The 26,954-nt window shown below is 40.2% G+C and overlaps 2 protein-coding genes and 1 long non-coding RNA gene across 3 annotated transcripts in view; 1 reads left to right on the top strand and 2 right to left on the bottom strand.

Annotated features, from left to right (window-relative positions):
* The window catches only part of gipc2 (GIPC PDZ domain containing family, member 2), a 19,028-nt gene extending 1,411 nt beyond the window's left edge, over positions 1-17,617 (bottom strand). The window contains exons 1-5 of the mRNA XM_037083704.1: positions 17,008-17,617; positions 4,123-4,308; positions 2,181-2,361; positions 1,555-1,667; positions 706-787 (exon numbers count right to left, since the gene is read on the bottom strand). Coding sequence (XP_036939599.1) covers positions 706-787; positions 1,555-1,667; positions 2,181-2,361; positions 4,123-4,308; positions 17,008-17,283 — 838 coding nt within the window. The 5' untranslated portion in view covers positions 17,284-17,617. The remainder of the gene's footprint in view (positions 1-705; positions 788-1,554; positions 1,668-2,180; positions 2,362-4,122; positions 4,309-17,007) is intronic.
* On the top strand, positions 17,399-20,862 carry LOC119010991. The gene is made up of 4 exons (XR_005072104.1): positions 17,399-17,538; positions 17,631-17,748; positions 18,423-18,488; positions 20,733-20,862. It is a non-coding gene; the product is annotated as an uncharacterized LOC119010991 (long non-coding RNA).
* On the bottom strand, positions 20,133-26,954 carry dnajb4 (DnaJ heat shock protein family (Hsp40) member B4). Its single transcript, XM_037083703.1, has 3 exons — positions 26,712-26,954; positions 23,669-24,249; positions 20,133-20,972 (listed from the first exon to the last, which is right to left on the bottom strand). Exons 1-3 carry the CDS (start codon positions 26,920-26,922, stop codon positions 20,742-20,744), a joined length of 1,023 nt encoding a protein of 340 aa, XP_036939598.1. The 5' UTR covers positions 26,923-26,954; the 3' UTR covers positions 20,133-20,741.

Below are 26,954 nucleotides of genomic sequence, written 5' to 3'. Positions count from 1 at the left end.
AATTAAGAGCCAGGAAATCCTTTCACCCTCAGGAAAAGCTCTTCATTTTATCAGTGAAGTATTCCCATCTGCGCCATCAGCACAAATAACGTCCCCTGTACAAAGCTGTTATTTTTCTAATCTATTTGTATCTGTTTTCCAGCAGTGGGTTCCATCTCCAACAGTTGACTCATGATTTCACGGACGTCCTGAACATTAAAAGTTTGTCCATATCAAAACTAAGGATACGGCAAACAACCAATATGAAGGCTCAGCTACAGCAAGTAGCCTCGGCGACTGTTCTCACTCTCAGAAACGGGACATTATGGTACTTTATCTGTCTTTGAAAACTAAACAAATACTGAAAATTGCTGGTGCAACTGAAAGACTGCAGAAGTGAAGTTAAACAAGCTGTCGGGATAGCAACTTCACAAATTTGTGTTTGAGGGGCCACATTGGCTAAACAGAGACTGAGGGATTGTATAGAAGCATTTTGGATACACAAGGAATGACCAGGGGGTTGTTCAAGAAGACATATCAGCAAAACTTGCTAATAAAAAGTTGCTGTTATTCATTATTTTCTTCTGTATTATTAGATTACTGTTTTATCTCCGAAAGGCAGCAACTGTTGAAAACACAAGCCAAATAAGAAGTGTTGTGGGGACACAGTATTTCACAGTAAGAGTGCATAATATACATCAGGGTTAATACTTTCACACCACTCACCGAGTTCAGTGTCTCTGATGCCCATGTAGCTCTCCAGGAGGTCGTCCACTTTCTTCACCGCCTTCTCCTCAAATTCTGTTGGCTAGGAAAAAACACAAAACAATTCAGATTCAATCATTCAGTTTCTCAGCTTTAATGTGTTTTTGTTGCCGTTATGTTCTTGCACCGCAGTAATAATATAATTCGGAGATCAATCTCACTCTTTATTATCCAGATCTGGGGGACAAACAGTGCGTGTAGATTAGGTGATAATGTCAGGAGAAGTATACACCGCTTTTATCAATCTTAAATAACCTTAAAGATTATATCAGGAGCAAATAAGAGACAATCTCTGAACAGTCTTTATAATAGTGTCAACAGTTCCACATCCAAAATATAATATGTAAATGCACAATAAAGAGTGCCGACCTGATCCTTTCTATGGTATTTTAAGAAGTTACATCCATCTTCACTGCTATGTCATCTTGCTCAATGTCCTGCCAACAGATTGGCTCACAAGTTGTAGCCCATCAACGCTGAAGGCTACTGTGCTTGACGAGCATAACAGGATTCAGGCACGCTTGACGTCTATTATGACAACCATGACCAGTTCCCGTTAGGCCGCTGAAAATGCCCAAAGTCACAAATCAAAAACACAGCATCCATCTGCCTTGTCTGACTTGTCATTGCAACTGTGATGACATTCATAGAATTATTGCTTTAAAAAGCAGCAGCTTCATAAAAGATTGTACTTCACACTATGATCGTTGAATTTTCACATCAGTCCTCGCTTCACGCGCATTCTGAACGTACAGATCAAACACGTTCTGTTACGACCCTTTCTTCCACCGATTCCCTTGAGAGCCTCACCTCGTCCTCTACAGTAGCTGGGCCCTTGGAGCGAAGTCTCAGCGTCCCCCTCCCTGTGCCGATCTTGTTGTCACTGGCAGGTTTGGCACCCTTCGACCTGGGCTCAAGCATTTCTATTAATCAGAACAGAACACAATGTAACATAAAGTCAGGTTTATTATTATTTACAGTCATGTTGCTGAACGGACATCACACTCTTTGCTGCTTGATCGTTCGCTCGAGCTCTTTATCAGTCAAGCTAAGAATTGTGTAGAGTTCCCAGGCGACATGCATTACTGTTTTTTTTATCTACGTATATAATCACAAGTGAACATACTCTTGTCTTATAACATTTTACTGAGAGAAAAGCAGCACTGTCTCACCATAATTTTAAACAAAGGTAAGATTTGACCTTTTCAGAGCATATCTCAATGTTCAGTGTTTTCTGTTTTTCTCATCATGCAAATGAACTCATGCATCCTTGTGTCCTGGCCCCCATGCTGACAAACGCTGCAGCACAAGATTCTCCCTGGATGTGTCTACTGACTGAATGCTGAAGGTGAACGTGTTGTCCTTTTACCATCTGGGGCAGTTATGCAACATGTTGCCTCACCTACACTTTTTCTGCATCTTCTTTTTTTACTCACCAAAAGCCTTCATGGGCTCGACCAGTTTGAGGGTAAAGGACTTGTCTCTGGGCAGCTCCTTGAGCATGCGGGCGACCTCATAATGTCGCGTCCCGACGATGTTCCGTCCGTTAATGGACTCTACGTGGTCACCCACACAGATAACCTTCACTCCGTCCGCAACGCTGCCGTCTTTGATACGCTGCGGAGAAAAGATTGAAAGAGAAGAAATGTAATTAAAGTAGGAGAAACAGCACACAAGGCAAAAATACAGATCAAAATAGGAGAGGAAACAAACCAAGAATGGGTTTGACTGTTCATCTGTGCACAAAACATCCAAGGCAATACTTAACGACTCTACTGTATTTGCTCTTTCATCATGTTATACCAGAACCGCTTGCATGGCAGAGTACAAAAATAGTTATTAAATTAGCTCCCATGAAAAGTTAAATAGCACTGTTTGTTTCTGTTCCAGACTTCAAACACTTTAAAAAAGGAAACAAACATTTGTGATGCAAATATATCCTCCGTACCAGCTTAGGAGCATCTGCACTGCACAGCTTTGAGAGTTTATAAATATGAATAATACTTTCCTGGGCTTTTTCTCCACAGGAAGACAAAATGCTTTATAGGGAGGCATTTCATTTCTTTTGAATTAATTTCTTTTGAGATAAAGTTAAAAGTAGACCTGATAAATGCAACTTGATCTGCATTTTACTCCTCAATAGGTGACTTCATGAGATGGTGTAAAAACATCTTAGCTGCATCAGATGAGACTTTTTAGATTAAGACGATGGAAGACATGAAGCAGTTTAATCCTCCAGACATCAAAGGTTAAACATGAATACAACAGTGGAAGTTAGCCCAGCTTGTTTGATATTCTATTCAGAAGAAGAAGCAGCATCTTTAACAGTTCAAATACTATAACACCTATCTGAGCACCGACCTGAGGCTGCGGTGTCTCATAAACACTGGCATCTAATCTGGATGCAGTGCTGTACTGCATCACACGATGGCACATGTGAGCACTTTGTTATGGTGGAGTAAAATGACTGATACCAAATAAGCTCATTACAGGAGTCCACATCAACAGAAGGAACATACCAAGAAGAATTATGATTTCCACTCAGAAAGTGAAAGCCTTTGAATATGGTATGAAAACAAGTTGAGCTGAAGCAAAACATCCATTAACAAACTGTTGATTTGGACATGCTGTGATATCCACAGTAAGGTTATTGATCTTGAATCAAAATGCCCAGAAGGTTTCTCTTGAGCAAGAAACAGCTGTCTGAATGATGGAATTAATATTCGACTTCAAAGCTGCACTCTGTAGCTTTTGAGCTTGTATTACTATCTTAATAATATTGGAAATATGGCTTTTCTGTTTGAATTTCCTATCCTATAACTACACAGTGCACCCTTAATAAACCTGCATTTATTTACAGCTTCATTAAACAACAGAAAATCAAGCGCTGCCAAGTATAATAATCAGATCATCTTTTAGGAAAACTTTGAGAGACTGCTCATGTGTCGTGTCAACAAGCGATTCTGCCCTGGCAAGTGTTGGTGCCTCTGAAGTTCCTGTGATGTTGACCAAAAATGTCAGCTTTTGTTCTTAAAAATAAAACTTGAGTTGAGAGGCTTCTTTCTGCTGGCATGTGAATTTTTGTAGGCTATTATATTTTGTTTCATGTACACCATATGTTGATTTATTTAATGCTGAGTTAAATGAGTATAAGGAGTATACGTAGTTGCTAAAGCTACTTTTTTCGCAGTAGTTTGTTCACACTACTGCCAGGCTGAACCGCATGTAGTTTTACAAGCTACACTTGCAAAGTAGCTTCTCCAACACTGTACATTAATTACTTTGTTTACCTCACCTCATTTGTGCTTACACATTTTATGTAACCTGACACCACTGTGACTAATGAAGTGAAATCAAGGCCGACCAGTTTCTACTCACCTTTATGAAGGCGTATCCCGCTCCGTTGTCGGTGATGGTGAGGCCGAGAGCGTCTTCAGATTTATAGACCTCCACCTCCTTCTTGATCCCTTTAATGTGGGCGAAGATGAAATCCTCGAGACCGATCTGACCACCCAGCAGCTTGTCCATGTCGATCTTGTGGGTGTTTAGGGTGCAGAACAGGATCTGAAAACACACAGGCAGACATATAGCAGGCTGGTATACACTAAAATGTGCAAATATAAAGAAATACACAGGGGCTGGGCAATATATTGGTGTTATCTCAGTTTTGTGATATGAAACAAAAAAACATCAGTTTGTCTGGACAGGTGATCTGAGCAGAGGGGGAGTGAAACTATGAATCTACAGGGGATATCACACTATCGCCTCTTGGCAGTTCACAGCGATATTATTAAACACAGTGGCCAGGGCTTGCTGGTTAGCATGCTTACTCCAGTAAACACCTCTACAACACAATACATAGACGTCTTTGACATAATGTCAACACGAGTTTCTTCACGCTAAACAAAAATTCTGGCCTTACAAATCCTTTACATCACCTTACACTGAGCTAGAGCTAGTTTGACAGTCTAAAAACTTTCTATCAGGAACTGAATAAAATGAAAAAACACTGCTCATCATTTGTCTTTTAGAAAAAAAAGAGGATGAAAGAGGCCCTGCTGTGAAGGAAAACCCCAGAAACGCCTGCGCCTTTGATATACAATCAAAAAAAGAAAATCATTTTTAGCCACAGTTTGAAAACTGAGCCAGACTCAAAAATAAATGTGTTTGATTGCAGATGACAGAGCACTGCTTCAGTATGCTAAATACAGGAATCACCAGGGAGCTCCGTTTTTATCGCAGCAGCCAAGTAACGCAGTTATGCCCTCTGCCACCCCACTCGTTTCATCAGTGTGTGTTGTCAGAGCTGTGTTCTCAGTCCTGAGGCCGGGCCAGCCTGTGATGAAGCAAACGGGGAAGATGACCTTTCCTCCTGAGCCAGATCTGTTGAAATCTGGCTTCACACCTTGTGGCTGCCACGTCTTGGCAGGACGGAGGGAGGGAGGAAATATGATCTCCAGGAACACGATACACGGTTGGCCTGATTTAACAGCACTTTAAACAGAGACTGGACAGTGAAACCAGCAGCATGAGACCGGTGGATGTGAATCATTTATTCAACTCTAGAAGGACATGTAGTCTTACTTTTAGATTTACTGATATAAGTTATGCCCATATGCAATTTCTGCTCCAATTTTGGTTGTTGGATCAGCTTCCTGGTAGGGCCTTTTCAGAAATACCCACAGGATTTGCAGCTAACTTCCATTAGAGAGGGATTGATTCATGCTGGTTCATCAGGAGGATGACCTTTGTGCACCAATCAGGCTCTGGCAGCGAGGCCTGCCTTGTTTGGGCCTTGTTTTTTTTCCTGTGTACCAACAGGCGCTGTTCACTCACACATAGGCAGACATGGCCTCATGCGTTGCCTTGGGTTACCAGACTATAAAAGAATGAGATTATAATGGAGGGAGGCCGCGAGAGGAGAAAAGAGGAGAAGAGGAGGCGACGACTGAGGCGAGGGAGGGGTGTACTGTAGCTGAAATTCATGGCTCTCTCTCGTTCCTTTCTTTTTCCATAACAGTCTCCCCCTCTTGCCTCCCCCCTTTAGGCCAGGGCATTACCCAAGAGCGAGTGGGAGGAACAGCAGCGGACGCCTACACCCGGTTACCAAGGCTGCCGACTACATTAAGCACGTTCTCTGCGACAGGCAGCTCTCAGCACTCCTCTCCTCCTGCTGGGCTACCAGCCGCAGCGTGTTCACGCCGCCGGCCGGGTGCAGCTGGGATGCAGCGAGCAGTGTCACACTCTCTCTCTCTCTCTCACACACACACACACACACACACTGCAGTGTCAGTGACTGCTTCTCCTTCTAACAACCTGACTCACTAAAACAGACACTACACCTCCCACTGCCTGTGCCACGCTGACCAAAACCTTGATAACCACATTGAAAAGGGCAAGTGAAAGGAGATGCACTGCAATCTGTTTGGAGTCAAAGACAGCACTATTCATGGGTCAATGCCTTCATAAATTAATAAAGAGGCACAAGAGGAGAAAAAACAGACATAACAGACTTGAGTTTGGAGTAGAGCTCAACGACGTGCAAAAAAGGTCATATTTCGATTATTCTAACAGACCAATTTCAGAGGGAATGACACATTTTCCATTGCATTTTTACTGAAAAAAAAGAAGTGATGACATTTGTCTGTCACCAACAAACATGTTCCCCAACGTGTGCAGCACCAACAAACACTAAATTCATGAGGGTACGTTGCTACTCATTTTACTTTTATCAAAAAAATACCAGTTCCTTGCAATTTGGATTTGGATATATTGCACTTGGCCTTTTTGTGATTTTGATAATCTATTGATTAAATGTTCAATCCTAGTTTGGAGCTAATAATCACTAAGTAATTTGTATAGATGCAGCTTAGTTCCTCCATCCCCCTCCAGTTTTAGTTTTTGAACACATAAAAATGCTGTTAGTTTGTTCTTTATCCACAGAAAGTTATTATCAATATTTCCAGACAGAAGTGTTTGTGGTAGGGACCCATTCAGCTTGTGAAAAAATAATAACAGCTCTTTTCTCATGATCTGAAGCCCAAGGAGGAGCTGAAGGAAACACATTGTTCTTGTCAGTGTTAATAAAAGACTCGTGATGAATATATTACATATTGGTTGAGTGTGCAGTCTCTGCCACAAACACTTGTGATTTGTTTTTGTTCTGATTACGTGTTCATCTCAAAGTTGCCAGCACCGCCGTACATGCTGGGCACAAAGCTTTCTTTTCTTTCTCCTCACAAATATTTTTATTTCAAGTTGTTTGCTGGTGAACACAAGATGTCCTCTACTTCACTGTGAGGACCATTTTAAGCGGAGGAGGACTTTTGAGGAAAACAAGCCGTTACATCACACAGCAAAGGCTATGAATTTAATGTATGAGACAACAGTTTAAACAGTCAATCTACAATGAGATGAGATGCGTTAGGATCTTTCTGATTCAGCTCTGATTTGTACCTTACTTGATTACAACTCCACTATATTTTAGAGGTAAATATTGTACTTTTGACCTCAACACATCTATTTTCTAATTGAGGATTTTCCGCATGTATATCACACTGTAAATTCATACCACATACTACATCTTATATATGGGATAACATAACTTAATAAAAATAACACTTCTTTATAGATATACAATAGTAAAATTCTATAAAAACATGCAATAATAATAATAATAATAATGCTGTGCATTTGGGATGCGAAATATTGATTTTCTTTTTCCCCACCTAAACCAATAATAACCTGCTCCTAATAGCTAATACAGATAAGATAACCAATGGTTTCACATTTCTTTTAAAGCTAAACTAACCTGTAGTTCATGCACACCTATAGGTAAGAAAGGCTGAGATGTACTGTGCAAATATGGATGATTTAATACTCTATTGCTCTAATTGGGGCTGGGCGATATGGCCTTAAAATTCTAAATGACATGACAAATGACATCCCTTTACTGTAATGCAGCCTTTAAACCAGGAAAGACAAAGCTAAGTTATGTCATATGATGATATCTAACATCTAAGACAATCTACAGTCTCATGTCACAATACGTAATATTGATAAAAACGTTTACTAGTAATCGAGTATAATCAAACACTGGAGTATTTTTACTCATACAGGAAACAGGGTAAGAGAGGGGGGTCCCCTGCAGGGCCTCGGCACAGGGGTCGCGCGCTACTGACTGAGCTAAGCGGCGTCCCAAGCGACAAGTTGATTAATTGATAGGTGTATAACATAGATCAAGACAACTAATCATCTTTCTTTCATCTTAGACTGTTGGTCAGACAGAAATCATAAGTCATGAATAAAATAGCTGAAGATGTTACCTTGGGCTCTGGATAATTGTACAGGGTATTGTTTTTGCAAATTTATGGCATTTTATAATCTAAGTGACTGAATGGTTTTAAGTGTTCAAATGAGAACTCTATTATTATATGTAACATTTTGAGGCACTTTTGTTCTTTTAGCCTGTATTAATAGTTCCTCATCTGTAATAATATACTGCCATTTCACAAAATGAGGGGCTTTGTAAGGCAGACATGGTACAATATTTTAACAGTATAAGAACTGATAGTGAATCTCTGAAATCTCCGCCTACGTGTATTCTCTTCAGAGATCACTCCTCCTGCCTGTGTTTGAGGAAAGTAAAGGCAAGACAAATACAGACTTTAATTGGATATCCCTCTGACTGATGCCCTCCATTAAAGCAGTGTTGACCAAAAGCTTGGGAAACCTGTTTCGTTGGCAACTGAACCGCTGTCCATAAACAGCCTATTTTAACAGAGGAAAAGAAGGTTAGAAAGATTAAAGAGACTTATCATACTGTGGGGGATTACTCAGGTGTAACAGCAAAATAATGTTTTTTTTCCTCATTTTTTCCTGTCTTCATCTACTGTTATCTCTGTGTCAGATGTTTTTATTAGTTAACAGGGAGTGCTGATGTAAGCTGTGTGTGTTGTGGCGTGGCTCCGTTCTCAACAGGATATCACATTCATCAGCATTTCAGCGTGTGCAATCATTAACCTAAATGCGGATGTGAGAATGACGGCAGAGAGGTGTTTCATACAGGTGGCTCAGAAAAGTCACTAGTTATCATTTTCATTTGTGATGTCTTCAAACTGCTCCTTAAAAAAAAACAAAAAAAAACAAAACACAAAAACTCTTAAATTACCATCATAAATGACAAACAAAAGCAGCAAATCTCCATATTCAAGAATCTGTAACAAGCACATGTTGGACATTTTTCTTCTTGATAAATAATTTAAACAACTAATTGTTTATCAAAATAGTTGCAGATTAATGTTATTTTGATAGACTGATCAATTAATCAATTTATTAGTGCTGCTCTAAAGCAGAGCATATCATGAAAGCTTGTCTTGAATGAGCCTGACAGTCGACTGAGGTTAATGTGTTTCATTAAGAGTGAATGTGATCCTGTTTTTCATGACCTTGGACATTAACGCTAATTACATCAATTCTCACAGTGAAGGAAACCTGATATGTCACTCGGACATGTGACATAAATGCCTTCATGTGACAAGCAAAACCTTCAGAGTTTTTAATGGACAGATCTCTGGGTGTCTATTAGTTTCAAGTCACATTTAAAAAGGAAGAATGTGTGATGACATTCTGCTCACTATAAGGCTCCTGTTATATACCTGCCATCAACAAGCGTCTCAAAATGCATCTCGAGTGACCACGTCGCGATCAGACCTCACTTCCCTGCTCTATACGCAAATCAACACTTACACCAACAACAATTGCACACAATGTTTTCTCCAGTAAAGAAAGAACTAAACGTATAACTTTTGCTGAATGAACAAGAAGGCCCAAGTAATTGCAGTTCATAGTTGTGTAGTGTAGTTATAGTTTTACAGTTACAGTTTTATGTTTATAACGTTTCTCCTCAATACTTAGCTCACAAAATTCATGCATCATGTTAAATGCTGACGTTGACAGTTGGAGTTATTGCAGTTGTAACAGACGGTGTGTTCAAAAACACCTGGTAGGTAAGAGAGCCAAAACATGTAGTTTGCATGACAGTACACCAAAAGTAAATCACAATGTAGAATCCGTTCTGCTTGTTGTTTGACATAAGATGCCAGAGTAGGCTGTCCTTCAATGTGGCCCAAGACCAACGTCGGCATCCTGACACCTTAACAACCACTACTTTCTGCATTGATGCACTGATTAATAGCAGCTATAAACAGGCTCAAATATGTTTATTACCTTGCTTTAACTGCAGCTAATTTACCGAGCATACAGGCTGAACAACATAGATAGCTTTTATAATTAGTGGCTCATGTGAAGAGCAGCGGAGAGAAACTCTGCTGGATGATAGTAACACTGGTTCAGCCGGAGGTGAAGCTAAACCTGAAAACTAACCTGACCAGGACTAGGCTAGCCTGACAGGGTAAGTTTCAGGTCAGACTTACATGAAAAGATATTTATGATAATGATGCAGAATCACTGAAGTCAGTCAGACAGTTGTTGATAGAGATAAATTGAAACAAGAATGAAGTTTTAAGACCATTTCACACAATAAATCACATGTGACATCATCACACCAATCACAGACAAGTGATAACGAATATCAGTTTTCTTTTTTTTTATCCACGGTTGTCTTGTCTCCATTTGCCTCCACATCGATCCTCAAAGGGACCAATGGGAACCCGAACTCGCCTCTGAAAACCTGCCGTTGTTGTTCAGCTGTCGTCAGTGCCGGGACAACGCACTCCTCTGTATCGCTGCCGATAAACAACCAATTAAATCACTATAAAACCAGATCCGGACCAGTCAGTGGCTAGTACACACACACACACACATACACCTGGGGTCTGTTTCTGCTGCTTCACACTATCCTCGTTAGTGTATGTGCACAATCAGGCATGGAGAGTTCATGCTCATTTGCTTGTCACATGTGTAATGACTCACAATTACCAGTAAACCCATTCTCATTGGAATCATGTTGCAGGATAATCTTAGAACATGTTATTAGGCACTAAAACAAAGTATCTGTGATTCTTTATCATGCAATGGAGTAATGATGGGTTTAAGTGGTCAAAAAGACATTTAAAAAAAGAAAATCAAAGATTCAAAAGAATCAACTTGGAAAACAATTAGAAAGCTTTCCTTTCTAATACAATAAAATCCGCCCACACTAATCATTTACGTCCATTAGCATACCACTGGTTTGCATGTTTTTCCTCTCTTCAGCACATCATATTCTATACTTATACTTAGTATACTTACTATAATAGATGAGGCTATAAGCTGTGTAAAGGTAGAAAAAGAGGGCAGAGCCATTCTTCTGGATTAGAATGGAGGCCAGTCAGATAATTACATTCTCAATTTATTCTACGTATCTCATTTTACAAGTCTCAGCTACATATCAATTTATATACATGACGTCAATTGTTTCTGCTGATGTCATTACTACTGTGTAGTCATGCAATTTTTGTTTTATTCATGTTTTTTATTGAGTGGTTTCTTTATCTGTAAAATATATTCAGAATATTCTAATATTTTCTTAACATTCCAATTTAAAAGTCTGAATATCGAAGTTCATTGCTCTCTGAAAGGTTATCATCGTTCATTATCATCGTTCACCATCAGTGGCACAAATTTGCCTCAAAGTGACAATAATATTATTTATTACCGGTGACATGATCTGTGTACAATGCAAAATCAGATTAGTCTACATGAAGAGTTGAAAAAACAGATAAATTGAACACTAAGTTACTTGAATGATGATAAAAAAAATCTAAATAATCATTTTAATTGTAGTGCTCCACTGGCCCAACAAAATCCAACCCATACAGAGGCTCCTAAATGGCAAAAATGTAATAATATAAGTTTGAATAGATTGTTAATCTTAAAAAAAAAACAAAAAGACAAACAACTTGAATTTTAATTAACATTTTCTCATACCAGTATTCTGTATTTTATTTTTGATACATGATAAATTTGATGAGCAATTCTAAGATACTGTACTTTCTGATGTATTTTAGCTTTGTCAGTTAATACATTCTTAATTTGTTAAATTCTTACTTGTGGAATCATTAATGACTAATCATTAACACCTCTATGGTCCAGCCCAGAAATGACATGCCTTTAAGTGTTTGCTGGACTGATTTGGGCGTTGTTTCAGAGCTGAGATGGATTTGAGGCTCTTGCTGAGAAAAGTCCTCACTTCACATTCTCTTCATACCAACAGATTTAAAGATAAATCAACAATCCGCTAACTGAGACAAACTATTTAATCTCAAGTATGTGACATTTAACATCTAGGTCACCTTAACTGTAATTCACCCAGACGCTTGCTTGGTTTTTACCCCATCGAGGAAACATTTGCAGGAACTAATACAAACAACTCAACTCAAGCTCCATCAAATGAGATTGTTTCACCTAATCCCCCCCCCCGTAGGTAGCACAACTACCTACAAAACATAATCAAGACGTGTGGCTCTGTCACATGATGACGGCCACAGCCTAGAAATTCAAACTGTAGGCAAATGGACGTGCGCTTTCGAGCAGGGATCACGTTCGCTGCAGCAGGTGGACGAGAAGCAAAGTCACAGAACCACACCTCAAACTCTGCAGCTGCAGGGCCAATAACCAGACTTTGACCTGAGCTGAGAGCGCACATAAAAAAGGTCCTATTCTTCATCTTAAGGCTGCAACATTACATCCACTGCAATAACACACACACACAGTGTTCTGAATTTACATATTATATGTGCTTCTACTGGATTGTATTTGCTGTTATTATGACCAATGCTGAGCTGTACTGTAACATATGGACGTGTGTTGACACCCACGGATGACACATATTGCTTTAATGCAATGAGATGTCAGTTTGGACAGAGATTAGAAGTCTATTAGAGTAAACAATGCCATCGTTCATTACATAATTCATATCATGCTCAGCCAAGTAGTCAGCGTCGCAGAGCCACTGGTTCACAAACAACCACAGCTATGGCTTCTGGGTGGATACATGCAACTATTCTGTCCTCGCAATTTACTTTACTGTTAAATCAAAGAAGTAGAAGTGTGACAGAGCAGAAACAGAATAGCTGACATCTTGGATATTAAGAGAATATATTTGCTCTTCTCAGTTGTGTCAATTATCACGATTGGGACTGTAATCATCTTCAAATGTCTTGTTTTGACCACAACCCAAATATCAAGTTTTCTGTTGTAGAGGAGTTAAGAAACTAGAATATATTCACATTTAGAAGGCTGGAAACAAAGAATCTACGTTGATAACTTATTAAATCAATTAATCATTGCAGCTCTAATTACAATGTGTGGGTGGGCAGGAACTCTAAATGCTCACAAGCAAGGAAAAGGTGGTCTGTTTATTTGAATTTATTTGTGCTTTTGTTTTTATTATGCTTAAATGATCCATAAAATGTTCTCAAAGTCTTACTTTAAGCATTTTGAATCGCCTTGTGTCTGAACTGTGGTATACTGTGTCCCCCTTAAATTCACAATGATGAGCATAAACTGCAAAATGTGAAACTGAATCAATAATTTATACTGATAAAATGTGTAAAAACAAGTCAGTGGTGACTTACTTAGAGTGCTATTGAAAATTGAGAGTAAATTACTATGAAATTGAGAGTTGAGTTCGAGCTACCCTCGACTGAATCCTCTGTGGGACGTGCCAAACTAAAAGCAGTGTCTTGAAATGGAACTTTTCACTAGTTTACATTTTACCTAATTTCATTTACAGCAATTTGTGAGCTGAATTATTATGTAAATCACTATTTACAGCTTAGTTACCTACAGCAATTTTCTTATAAAGATGCAAGTCTATACAAGAGCTAAAACAGATGATGCATTCAACAAAATGTCTGACGCTCAGCTGGAAATCTTCTTTTCAGCACATTTTTGAGAACAGGCTGCGTTTGACAGTCATGTAATGAATAACACATCGGGCACTCGACCCTCCACACGCTCTTCACCAAACACTCAAAGGAAAGGCAGAGTAGCAACCTTCAATACAGACTGAAATGTGCCTGTAGCCTTGAGTATCAAAAACTATCATGTAATGAGATTTGGCACCAAATGCTTGAGCTTGTTACTGTCTTCAAATTGATTATTTTGTCCAAAACCCAAAGAAAATTAATTTTCAGTGACAGAAAAATTTGGAAACACTGAAACCTGAGAATAAATGACAGTTTAACTTTAAGAATTGCGGTTTAGCAAGTGCCATCACCTAAACCTAGAGTAGTCTAAGACAACAGTCCTGCAGTAAATCCTACCTGTATAATGGTCAGTTCTTGTTCCAACCGTTATAGCGACATGCTATTTCAACTTTGTGGACATATGGAGGCTTTAATTTGTGCTGCTTTTGACCTGTGTTGAGTCACATTTAGTCTGCCCTCACTGAAATACATTGAGTGGACAAAATACTCCCAGCAGGATGAGAAAAAAAATACAGTTTGGATATCCACAGCGAAACTAAGAAATCATACTGACACCAGTACCTAGTACCAACCCAATTAACACATAGAAATAACAAGTCTTTCGCTGACAGCGCTGTCGTCTTTTTGTGAGACACGGGTCACGTCGTGTCAGCATGGGCACCACAGTCGTATGGGCAGCAGAGTGAGGTCCGGTGGGTTTTCATGGAGGGAGGAGGCCCAGGGCAGAGCTGCTCCGCTGGGTCCTCCGGGACGCCCCTGGCTGTGGCCGGGACAAATTATGTAGTTTGATTTTAGGCTTTGCCCACTGAGCCGGACGTGAGGGACTTCCTGTGATAAAAATTGTGGAGACCCACGACTGACATTATCACATCAAACTCTGTCTTTCTGTCTGTCTGTCTGCATATATCTTTGCGACAGATTTCTGAATAGGTCCTCAATGGCACACTTTCTGGATCTCCACCAAACATTGCTACTGTGTTAACTATTATGACATCCCTTAAACATTTCAGTCATTGTTCAAGCAAACATGTCTGACGCTTGCTTATAGGCAAGTGTTTCTTTGCTTTTGTTTGTCATTTATGATAGTAAATCAAGAGTCTTGGTTTGACAAAATAAGCTATTTGAAGGCACCACTTCAGGTTTTGTGAAACTGTTATGTGTAGGGCTGAAGGATATGTTAAAAAAAAAAAAATCAAACTGTGATTATTTTTGCCAGATATTATGATCCATGATCATGATGTTGTGACATTTGTTGGGGTTTTTACCAAAAAAACATGTTTTATCTATTCATATCTCGAAAGCAAGATTTTTAGTCCAGGGCATCTCTGCAGTGATGAGTGATGAGCTTTTTTCACAATTGTCTGACATTTTACATCCGGATGATTAATCAATTCAGTAATAAAAAACATCATCAAGTGCAGCCTTGTACATATGTGTTGACATCTGGATCATTATTCTTATTTTGCTACCTGCTTGGGAGGCTCTGAAGCATCATTTCAGCAGGGACATTTTTCTTCTCATGAGGTGGCAACAACAAAAATAAACACCAGTGTGATCCCTCAAGTACTGATCCTCTTTTGTGTCCCTTCACCGAGGAGTCAGAGGTCAGCTATCGACCAGTTCTACTAGAGCTGGTACAAGATCAATGCTCAAAGATGCTTGAGCAGGGTAGTGGTGGCAGAGACGGGGGTTTGAATCCGGTTTACCAATGCAACCTGATGAAAAGAAGCTAAAACCCCAAATCTCTTGAGCCTCTCTAGTACTTGTCATTAGGAAAAGAACATGCTATAAGGCAGTTTCTGTACTAAAACAAGTCTAGACAGAGTCTGAGCAGTCCTAATTAGTGTTACTGATGGACGTGATGGAACAAATACCCATGGAAAAATGGGTGGGTGAGAGTTTGAGGCTCTAGTTTCACTGATCACATGGACATCAATACGTGAAGCTGTGCATGTGAGTTGACCACTACCACTAAGACAAATTCCTTTCCAATAATTGCTCCTGTTGAATGAAGTGATTGTATCTCTGAGTTTTAAAGCGGAAGGAAGTTCACGTCTTGCAGCTCTTACACCACATGGAGCTGATCACAGGCTGCCCCACCAGCCTATCAAGTCATATCAAAGCTGACAAAAGCCAAAACATGCCACTCACGCTTTCCTTTGAAAAGAAGAGCTTAAGTAGTCTGGGCTTACGAGGTCACAGAACCTGCTTTTGTTTACAGAGCGTCCTCGTACACATGCAGCTTTTTGCGCTTACTTGTTCGTAAACGGACTGCTTTACAAGCATGAAAAACCATCTCAAATCAGAGGCTGCATGAATTTGTCAGATGTGCAGTGACAGCGTAATGAAGATAAGACACAGACCTCTCATACTCCGGCGGGGCTGAAGGTGTGCTGGCTCATTCAGCGTTGGCAGGGCGTGTCACTGCAAACTCCAAATAGTTTTGGTTTAACTGAACCTTTACTGCTGCTGTTGATCTTGCAGTGTTGGAAGTATCAAAGATTTTTCTTTAATTATTTTATATTCAATCAAGTTTAGTCCATCAGTTCCAAATGTAGGGGTCATGCTCCCTCCTAAGGGTCACAACATAAATCTGAGGGGTTGTGAAATTGTTGATAGGGTAGAAATGACAAAATCAGGTTGAAAAAAGTAATATTTTGGTTGTGAACAGCTGATCATTTGATATTTTTTGGGCTCAATCAGTTATGAAGCCATCTGAGAGGTTTAACAGACAAATGTTATAGCTGGTATCAGGGGACCAAGCTAGAACCGGCTGACAATAGGTTGTATTTCATGAGGTTATTATAATTATGATCTGAAATTGAAAAGAAACTAGTTGACACAAATATCAGATAAATGTAGTGCGGTTAAAGGTGGCATAAAATGGAGATTATTTGTGAGATTATTACTAGGGTAGAAAAGGAGAAAATCAAATTACAAAAAGGAAGATTTCTGTAAATAGCTCATCAGATAATCTTAAACTGTTATGAAACCATTTAAAATGGCTTTTTCTATTTAGTGAAACTGCGGACAACTCAAGATCACCTGAAATGAGGTAAGGGAGCCAAACTAGACACTGTTTCACAATGGGTATCATTTGAAAATGAAAAGAAACTAGTTGGGTAAATGGAATGGTGGCATAAAATGGAAATACTCAAGCACAAGTACATTAAAGCTGTGCATAAGGTAGAAGTAAAAGTATAGAAACAAACATATCTGTGGGAATACTTCACTTCGGTCGGTAAAATTGAGCTTTGACACCACACTGAATCCCTTCCATGATTTTTTTTTTTTTTTTTTTTTTTTGCTTTAACAACAGGTGTGATCTTACCTCAGGTGGACTAATATTAAACGCCTCTGCTATTTTCGCGTACAACTCCTTCACGTTGGTAAATCCCTCGATCCTGCCGGTCGGGCTTCCGTGAGCCAGCTGCGTGTGGAAGACCAGTTTGGGCCGCAGGTTGGCAGGTGGAGGCGGCAGCCCCGCTCCGTTCACGGCGGATTTACTCAAGCTGCCGGCACCTGCGTGTCCGCCGCTGACCTCCTCGTTGTCCACCAAGTGCTCCTTCGTCGATTTGTTTTTCTTTCTCCATGGTCCCAGAGGCATTTTCTGTGTTTTCGGTTCACTTCTCGACGTGGGAAAAGAAAAAAAAAGTCCGAGCCGCTGCTATAACATTGAAGTAGCTAACCTGTTGCGTTCCAAGCCCAACCGTCGTGTTGTCCTTATTTACTTCCTACTTTTCCTCAAAATTCTTCCTTCCTTCCTTTCCTCACCTGTCTGCAGCTCGGATTTGACTTTGTTCTTCGACAGTGAAGTCGGCCCTTCGCTCGCCGGCGAGTTAATGTTGTGAATATTCAACAGGTAGGTGGTGGTGAGAAGGGGATAAACTCTGACACAACCTGCTGGCTGCTGGTCCTCCTCGGCTAACAATAGCTGCTCTGTTTGTCTCGCAGCGTGTCGTGGGACGCAGGCGCAGTGGGACGGGCCCGGGCTCAGCACGGCAGGAGGTTCAGTCCCGGAGCACCTGTGCACCCTCACAAGGGGGACCATCACTTTAAAACAATTATTCAGGTATTTTTTTAACAACCGCCGTAAGACAGTATCGGTCAAAGTGGCCGAAGAGTAAACCTAGACACAGAAAAAACTGGTTTCTCGGTCAGGACTTTGGCCAAGGCGAATAGCATCCACAGGTGCAGCTGCACATTTAAGGCCCCAGGTTAGACTACTGAGCTATTTCTAAAGAAAAGTACATACAAGTCATACTGAGTAAAAGTATAACTATCATGCTGAAATATAAGAAAGTCACCCAGAGGTTATTTTACATCTGACTGCTGCTAAACTAATACAATTTTTGTCATCTGAAAAATAACAGTTAAATAAATGTAGAGAATAAAAGTACAATTTTGAGGTACTTGCACTGACTTATAGTCTACCAGTTACTTTACTTTACTTTATGTTATGAAAAACACTGTTTACGACAATCCCAGGAATTTTGAATATCAGATGAGATAATCAATTGATTGATAGTAAACAATTTATACAGACATGTAAATATGCATAATTTGCTATTACTTTTGATACTGGAATACTTTATACATAAGTGCAATTAATTTCAATAGAAGTAGTTTGGTTAAGTGTTAAGTAACATAAAATGAAAGTACAAAGAGATAATTGCACTATTTAAGTAATGTACTTAAGTAATGTGTTTTTTTCCTCTCATAAAAACTGCTTCTCTTCTGTTTCAGATACCACACTTGAATCCAACACAGATTCACATTAGGCTGGCACACTCACACAATGAGGAGGAGCAGGTGTGTTTGCTTTCCTCCCTCCCCGGATAATAGTGACTCATCGCTTGCTCAGATCTCTTTTGCACATGTGATTTATACACATCTTCACTGGCAAAGGGAACAATTTGTGGAGCCTGAGGTCAACATCTTTCTTCTTTGTTTTTGTGCAGACATACAGATAGATAGATAGATAGATAGATAGATAGATAGATAGATAGATAGATAGATAGATATGTAGTGCAGCTTTGCAACAACAGCTTATATTTGGCTTTAATAGAGCCCAAACACGAATCACTACTGTCTTAAATCTTGCTCTCAACTCAAAAACTTATGGGTGCAGATGTCAGCAGCTCAAGTGGCCCTCTCAGTCTAACATGGACCCCGCGTCTGTGGGCCCCTGAGCCATGATGAGTGATGTGGCGTCCCCTTGTGGGAAAACGTAAAGGCCTCTGTGTTGGCAGCTGACAGCCAGCAGCTGAGACCAGGCAGCTATATTTACGCATAGTCATAGTTTTGCCATTTGTAAGAATTCAGTTCAGTCAAGGTGCTGATAATCTTTGCACGTCAGAAATTTGACTGCAAGTTATTACAACAATTATTCAAATATTCACATTTGGCTATAAAATATAACAATTTTCTGGTTTGTTTAAAGAACTCGATTTTTGCACTGATGATAACTATGGCAGAGCAGTGATCACTTTAAAGTGATTATTGTAAAAATGAGCGGTTCACCCAAAACCCTAACCCTGTTGGTAGATGCACCTCAATTTGACTGCAACATTCTTTGAAGGATGATAGCATGGCCTTCCTTTAGCATTGTAAAATTAGTCTGGTCCACAGGAATCTTCCTACATGCATCACCAGCTCCCTCTAATCGTACCCTTGTGTCAAAAAGCCCCGCTCCCCGCCAAGCAACCTTGACAACACTGGGGTTGGTTTTTCGTGGGGACGGCCTTGTCACGCCACTGTGACGTATTCGGTCTGCAACTGTGGGCTTCGAAAGATGCGGCCCACGAATTGAGATACAGTTATTATCCACTCAGCTCCATGCTGATGGAAAGTCAGGTTAAGTTTCAGTTCACAACATTTCTTGACCTTCACAGCAAAACAGCATTGCATCATCTTCCTAAATAACAAAAGTAGATGGGGACTTATTTTAGAATATACAAAACAGACAAAAAACTGAACTGAAAATAAGGAATGAAATGCAATCTAAGTCTAAGAAAACCAGAGATCCCACAATGATCGGAAAATACTTCATTTACACTGTCGATAAGTGTTCAATCTCATCTATCCACTTCATACATGGTGTGCACTATAAGGCTTTTAGCTCAGCAGCTACAGTGAAGATTCCACTTAAAAAAGAGTGTAAATATCATCTTTTCAAATCAGTTTGTTCTCTGGGCTTCCAGATACTTGGATTATGCTGGATGATCTGTTTGAAGCCATTATATGTTTTTTGTTGTTGCTGTATTTCATATTTAGTAGAATGCTGCAACAGTTTTGCTGTGCGGCTCCAAAATGTTTTTTCAACTAAAAATTCACCCCATTTTCCTTCAGCATTAAGACTAATTTTCCTACTTGAGTGAACTGCTCCTTTAATAAACTGATTATCTAATGGAGGAGGGTGCATCAAGGTTCTCCCCATAACTGAAACAGTTCAAGATCACTTCATGTGGAAATATTTATTTGAAAATTCAAGTTCAACATATTCACATGTCAGATTCTAAAATGCACACAGAACGATCCAGCTCATTCATCAGCCACTTTCCTCTTGAACAACCTGTACAGATTTTAAGACAGCCTTCTAAATCAAGGGCTCTTCTTTATCATGACAAAATAAACATGATTGACAGTTAAAAACATGTCAGTAACAAAGCATGTCAAATCTAAATAAGAGCAAGAAAATGTACTGTTGGCACTGCAATTCTTCCCAGGATCACTAGGATGTTTTTGGCAACTGAACTCATTTACTACCAAATATTTCTGACAAACAAAAAAGATAAAGTGATTGTGGCGAAGATCCACGTACATAAAATGTGTGACTTTCAGATATCGTCGACCCAGACAGTCTACCACTTCCATCTATTTGGCAGCATGCATGGCATTTATAAAAAAACACCACATAGCTCAAAAATAGAAACTGCACATTCGTGAGTAGGAGGTCCATCTGTGAACTGTCAGAACTGTCCTTGTACGTGTGTGTGTTTGTGCGAGTGTGTTTGGTAACAAGGGTGAGCGCTGTCATGCAGTTATCTCCCCCAGTCCTTCGTCCTAGGTGGGTAAATGCCGTTTCAGGACATCCTTGGCATTTCCGGGCAGCGTCTCGGGAAAGTTAACGTCGAACTCCACCACCAGATCCCCTCTCTGCTCGGGGTTTTTGGGGAAGGGGAGACCCTGTCCGGCTACAGTCTTTCTCATGCCAGGCTTGATGACATCCGTGATCTTCATGTTGCACGTCTTCCCGTCTATCGTGGACACTGTGACTGAGCATCCGCACAAGGACTGAAAAGACAGAAATATAAGAGTCAGAGGGAGAATGAGGAGAACAGCAACCCACACAGGATCTAATCTTGGCGGAGAGAACACATGAGTCTGTTCTCTGGCTCAGACTGGATTTATAGATGTGTAAACTAAAGCTGGTTGTATGGTTGGAATGAATAATATGTAGTTAGTAAGAATGTCATTAATTAATTTAATTACATGAGGTAAAGTTTAACCTGGAATCAACAAAAACATAATTTCCCTCTTATCTGAAGTGCTGTTTATCCATCTAGATTGTTTTGGTGTGAGTTGCTGGGTTTTGGACTAATTGGCTGTAGAGATGTCTGCCTTCTCTTGAATATAACGGAACCAGATGGAAAAATACAAATGCTCAACAGCGATGTTTCTTTCCAGCAATCATGACCCAATTATTCAAGATCACCCACAGACTTTGTTGAGAGTAATTTAATTTAGGAAGTCATTTTTTTATAACACAGCTACACCTGCCCACCATATCTTTGCACCAAAAGTCTGCTAATGGAAGAGAGGCTAGATAGTGAAGCTAACTAAGCTAGCTACCCTAACAGCTGTGGAGGTTACCATGAAGTCCCCCAGGAAGAGCTCCAGTGACGTGATGCACTGAGGCCCAAAAATACTTTTTTCCCATAAGCTTACATTGTAACTGGAGCCATTTGCTCATTCAATAATATGTGAAAAGCCTAGATGAGCAGCATGATTTAATCTATCTTATCCCCATTCAAGTTAGTCAGGCACTTGACTGGAAATAAGCCAGTTTGTTCGGGGAAAGCCTGTAGTGCACACACTCTACGGGCACAAAACTACATCTGCCAACTGTGTAATTGTGCAGAAGGAAGCGTGAATCTACTCATGGACAACATACAGGCTAGCTAACTGAGTTAACCAAGCTAGCTAAAGTAACAGCTCAACTGAGAAGAACAACAAGGCTGTCACAAGTACAACACAAGCCATGAGTGCTGTCTTGTTCCATTACATTCCAGAGGAGGCAGATACCGTATCTCTACAGCTGATACCTTCAGAAATCTGAAACTCACACAAAAACAATCTAGATGGATAAGTAGCTTTCAGATACGAGGATGTGGATGTGAACTGTTCCCTTTAATCTTTAATCTGCCAATACGTAATCTTTGCCATTTCTTTTGTAGCCAATATATTTTTTTTTACATGATAAGATAATGTTGAATATGTTGGCGCATATCTCGTAGATGGTGTGGAAGTTGCTCTAATTCTCACAAACTGATTTCCTCTCTTGATGCTCCCAAACTGCCTTAGAAATCTTCAGTTCTTCAGTTATAAATACTACTTGATGCTCCTGCTACCTACCTTGAATTGGGCGTACTGTACCATTAATCCAAACATGTTTGACATGCGTCGACATCGGATTACTAATTGGAATTCTCCCCAGTCCTCAACAGTGTCTGCTGTATTTTTATTTACAGACAAACACAGGACCGTTGATATTTGAACAATGAGCAAATGATACAGCTGTTTTGACAGAATAACTTTAACCGACAGCGTGTAATTATTTCCGCAGCTAGGGGTCTCTCAATCAAAACGGAAAACAAAAGGCTAGTTTGAGTTAGCGTGGGATCATGGGAGTTGTTGTCTTCATTGTTAAACAACCGCATTTGCTGATGAACATCTATCCGCTGTCAATCAAGCAGAGATGCTCATGGACAAAGTTTTAATCACATTACGTGAAGTCATATTTCAGCTTCCTCTCTCACTTTCTGTGCTTTCTGTTACTCAGGGTTTGAACATTGCTGGAGACATTTGGGATAATGTGATTACACATCTTATCAAAATACATAACAAAGGTCTAGTTGTTCTCAGACATTTCAATATTGTATACGAGGCCTTCATTTAATAGCTTTTCCAGAGCTTTTTAACCACTACCGATCACATCAATAGTGTTCAGTAGTGGATGGAGATTTCTCAGCCGTGGTGGAGATGACTCAGCTGTCATCAGGTGAGAACAGGTGGTGGTAATCTCTCTATTCAAAGATTGCCCGTGGTGCTGGATGCAATCCTAGATCCTTCTCTTGTTGATTTGATGAAGGAAGTGCAGTGGAAAGCTCTGGAAAAATCTCATGGTGTGGTGGTCCTTGCGTTAAGATTTTATCATACAACAAAGTCAATAACTAACTGTGAGATTATTTATTTATTTATTTTCAAATTGTCTGGCATCGTTTTCACACAAAAAATGAGTAATGTGCAACATTTGATATGATTAAATGTTTGATTTAAATATGAGATGATTCGGTGAGATCTCTCCTGAGAGTAGGAGGAACCATATAAGTACATCTCGCAGTGTGTGTGTGGGTGGGCGCTGCCTCTCAGCCCCCCCTCCGTGATACAGCTTCTATTTCTCAATGCTGATGATCTACATTACATAAGAGCACAGCAGAAGTGTGTGTGTGTGTGTGTGTGTGTGTGTGTACACTTCAGTACTATACCCATTCAGTATGCCTGTTCTTTCCAGGGAAACAACTGTTGAGGCTACCTACAGCTTATTGATTGTGACCAGGCTTTTAGGAGCATCCGCGCTTTAAAGCGGCACTCCAAAATAAATGTGAGCCTGTTCTGACTCTGCCCTGCATGTGACTAATCCATCTATCAGACTCTAATAATACTGCTACGCTCAGTCAGAGTGGATGCCGAAATAGAAAACCCCTCACCTGTCGTAAGCTCACTCGGACGGGATAGACAATGTTCGAGCCCTCCCGCCTAAAGTGAGGATGTGGCTTGTCCTTGATGACGAAAACAATGTCAGCAGGAATCGTGTTGGGCGACTCGTCTCCCTCCCGCGGGAACGTGATCTTTGTTCCCTCTTTCCAGCCCCGCTTGATCTCGATAGTGAGAATCTTATCCTCAGTTCGCATGGTCCTGCCATCTGGGTTTAGCCTTTTGCGAGAGATTTTCATCCTCTTGGTGCAGCCGTGGAAGACCTCCTCCAGGGAGACCCTCAGTTCGTGGATGATGGCCGGGTCCTGCTTCCGGCGTTGCTGCCCGCCGGGGCCGACGTGCCCATCCCGGGGGAATCCGTTCAGGTTGAAGCTGGTGAAGGAGCCAAAGGGATCGTTCCCATCCACCTCCATGTCCTCGTCGTCTCGGCCGTTGGCTTTACGCCCGAAGAAGATCTCAAAGGGGTTTGAGCCCCCAAAGAAGGTGGCGAAGGTGGCGTGAGGGTCACCATGGAAGGTGTAGGTGAAGTTGCTGCCTTGTCCGTCAGCCGTGGGCCCATTTCCTCCCTTTAAACCTGAAGGGCAACAGAAATGAGTCAGTCATCCAAAAATGGAAACTCAGCAGTAGGACAGAGTATGCCTATTGTCATGTCTATTTTGACAATAGGGAAGCATGATCCAATACACAGATTGGGTATCGGCCACAAAGTGATCACTCCACATTTAAAAAGTCCAATGTGTAGGACTTAGGAGAATCTAATGGCACATATGAAAAGAAAATTCTATATGTATTCAGTAGTGTTACAGAATTTGGCACAATCCCATTTCCAGTTTAACCCTACCCTTTGTTTTCGTGTACTCTCTCGCCACTCAGAGCAGAGTTACAAGGGGTGGTGGTTGAAACCTCCTTGTATGAAATGGGACAACCCTTCCAGACCCACATACATCATCACTTGTCATCGACAAGAGAAGCAACCAGACATTTCCAATATGCTGTCTTCAGCTGTGGTGATTCCTCTTGTGTTACTATGGGAAGCCTGGTATTATCACAATGCCATTTGCCATTTATCTGAAGGAGATAGAAAAGCACAGGCGCTCGCAATCCATTCACAGCTTCACACCATCGCTCTTGTCATCAAATAAAAAGGAACACTGCTTCATTATTGAACCACAAGCGGTGTTTTACAGGCTAACATTGGCAAGCCTCGCTTCTGTCCTGCCAGTCTGCACTGACATTAGAGGAGTAAGTGCAGCAAATCCGCTGCTGGACGTCAGTTACATTTCAGGTGTCACATGCCATCAAAGATAGGGATGCATCATTAGCTAGCTAGCTAACTGGCTACTGAGATATCAGCAAACTGGGAGCGATTGTTTTACACTTGTTATATAGAAAAGCGACTTCCCTTGACTTAGTTTGAAGCGGTTGTGTCTGCAAACACCCCACTAGATGCCACTAAATCCTCCAGACTGGACCTTTAAAAACAGTTCATTAGAGCTGGAACGATTATTGTTTCATCAATAAATCAATTATTTTGACAACTGAAGCAGAAATATCAAACATTAAATGGTTGCATCTTCTCACATGTCACACAGACTCGTCTTTACATTATTGTTTACAGAACATGCTTATGAGTGTTGGTCAGACATAAAAAGACTTCACCTTAAAGGGGCACTATGTAGTTTTGAAGAGGAAAATTCAAACATATTAATATTTACAATACTAATGAGGTGAAAGCATAAAACTATATATATAATATATATATAATACTATTTTTTTTCCATAACTGAATAAACAAACACTGTTTGAAGCTAGAGAGGTGGCGGGGTCCGCCAAATATAAATAAGTATTACTGTATAAAATTGTGTTGTCCATAGTTGATTGCTGACTCTTATTCCCTGGTAATGAAATACTGACACTTTGGCTGGTGGAAGGCCTGACCAACAAACCGAAAACAAAAGTGTCAGTATTTGACAACCTCATAATTTTTGGAAAAAAATCACAAGATGTTTTATTTGTCACTGTCATCAAAACATTCAGTGTTTAGTTTTAATTAATTCAGTCACGACAGCCTGATGCCTCAGTTTTTAGCACCATAGCAATCCTTATGTTCTGCATTATGTCGCCTTTCTAAAAAACTATCCCAATTATGAAATGTGATGTACAGATTTGGAAAAAAGAGCACTGGTATTGAGGTATTAACAGTCTTAAAAAAGTGGATCAACCCATGGTGTTTTTTTTGTTTTGTTTTTTAAATAAGAAAGTCAAGAACTTCAGTCTTTGGTGGACAAATTCTGAGACTATATACACTCAATATCTTTCATTTTTAGATATAGCAGTACATAATATCACCACCACCAGTACACTGTCACTAAAACAAAGCACACAGACGATCTGTTAGTTGCATAAACCTTTAAAGGAGCCATATTGCAACACATCTCCAGGTTTCATTTTGGGATTCTGTCACAAACACTCACTTTACCGGTGGAAATAAGAACACATTATTTCACTTTTCCATCTCTGATGATGTTCAGTATGTCAGCATTTGTTGAAGGGAATTCACCAAAAGACTGAACATTATCTTCAATCTTTTGAGATGTTGAGATGATTCTCTTCCTCACATCCAACATGTTTCCCCACCCATAACCATCTGGACTGAAAATGACACCTTTACTCTCATATTCTACAGTATAGGTGACTCATACTGCACATTAGGGACTTTCACATGACACAGATATCATTTGTATGCCACATTTCCATGAGAATCTGTGGGAGAATATGATGACAGGCCTTCAGCAGGTACTGTAGATGGCCCTCATAGCTAATCCTTATAACAAAAAGCACAGGACTATAATGTACTGAACAGCTGTTTTTTTTCTTATTCTTTTCAGGGCCTGCTGGCTGCAGTGAGTGACTTGAATTGAAGCCAGCTGTGTTTTGCATCCATGCAGGCTTTGTTAAAAAAAAAAAAAAAAGAAAGAAAGAAAGAAAAAAAGAAAAGAAGAAATGTAATTCAGTGAGAGACAAATCACACATTACCTTCCTCCCCGTACTGATCGTAAACTTCTCTCTTCTTCGGATCACTGAGGACTTCATATGCCTCCGCGATCTCCTTAAATTTCTCCTCGGCGGCTGCAGACTTGTTTTTGTCCGGGTGCCATTTCAGCGCTTGTTTTCTGTACGCTTTCTTAATATCCTCCTCGGTGGCTCCTTTGGAGATGCCCAGCGTTTTGTAGTAATCTTTACCCATTTTTTCCTCCTCGCCTATCCCCGACAGTGAAA

Source organism: Acanthopagrus latus, chromosome 21, assembly GCF_904848185.1.
Source record: "Acanthopagrus latus isolate v.2019 chromosome 21, fAcaLat1.1, whole genome shotgun sequence".
NCBI classification, from domain to species: domain Eukaryota; kingdom Metazoa; phylum Chordata; class Actinopteri; order Spariformes; family Sparidae; genus Acanthopagrus; species Acanthopagrus latus.
Note: the sequence above shows the minus strand (reverse complement) of the source record. Positions and strands in the feature narration are given on the sequence as shown.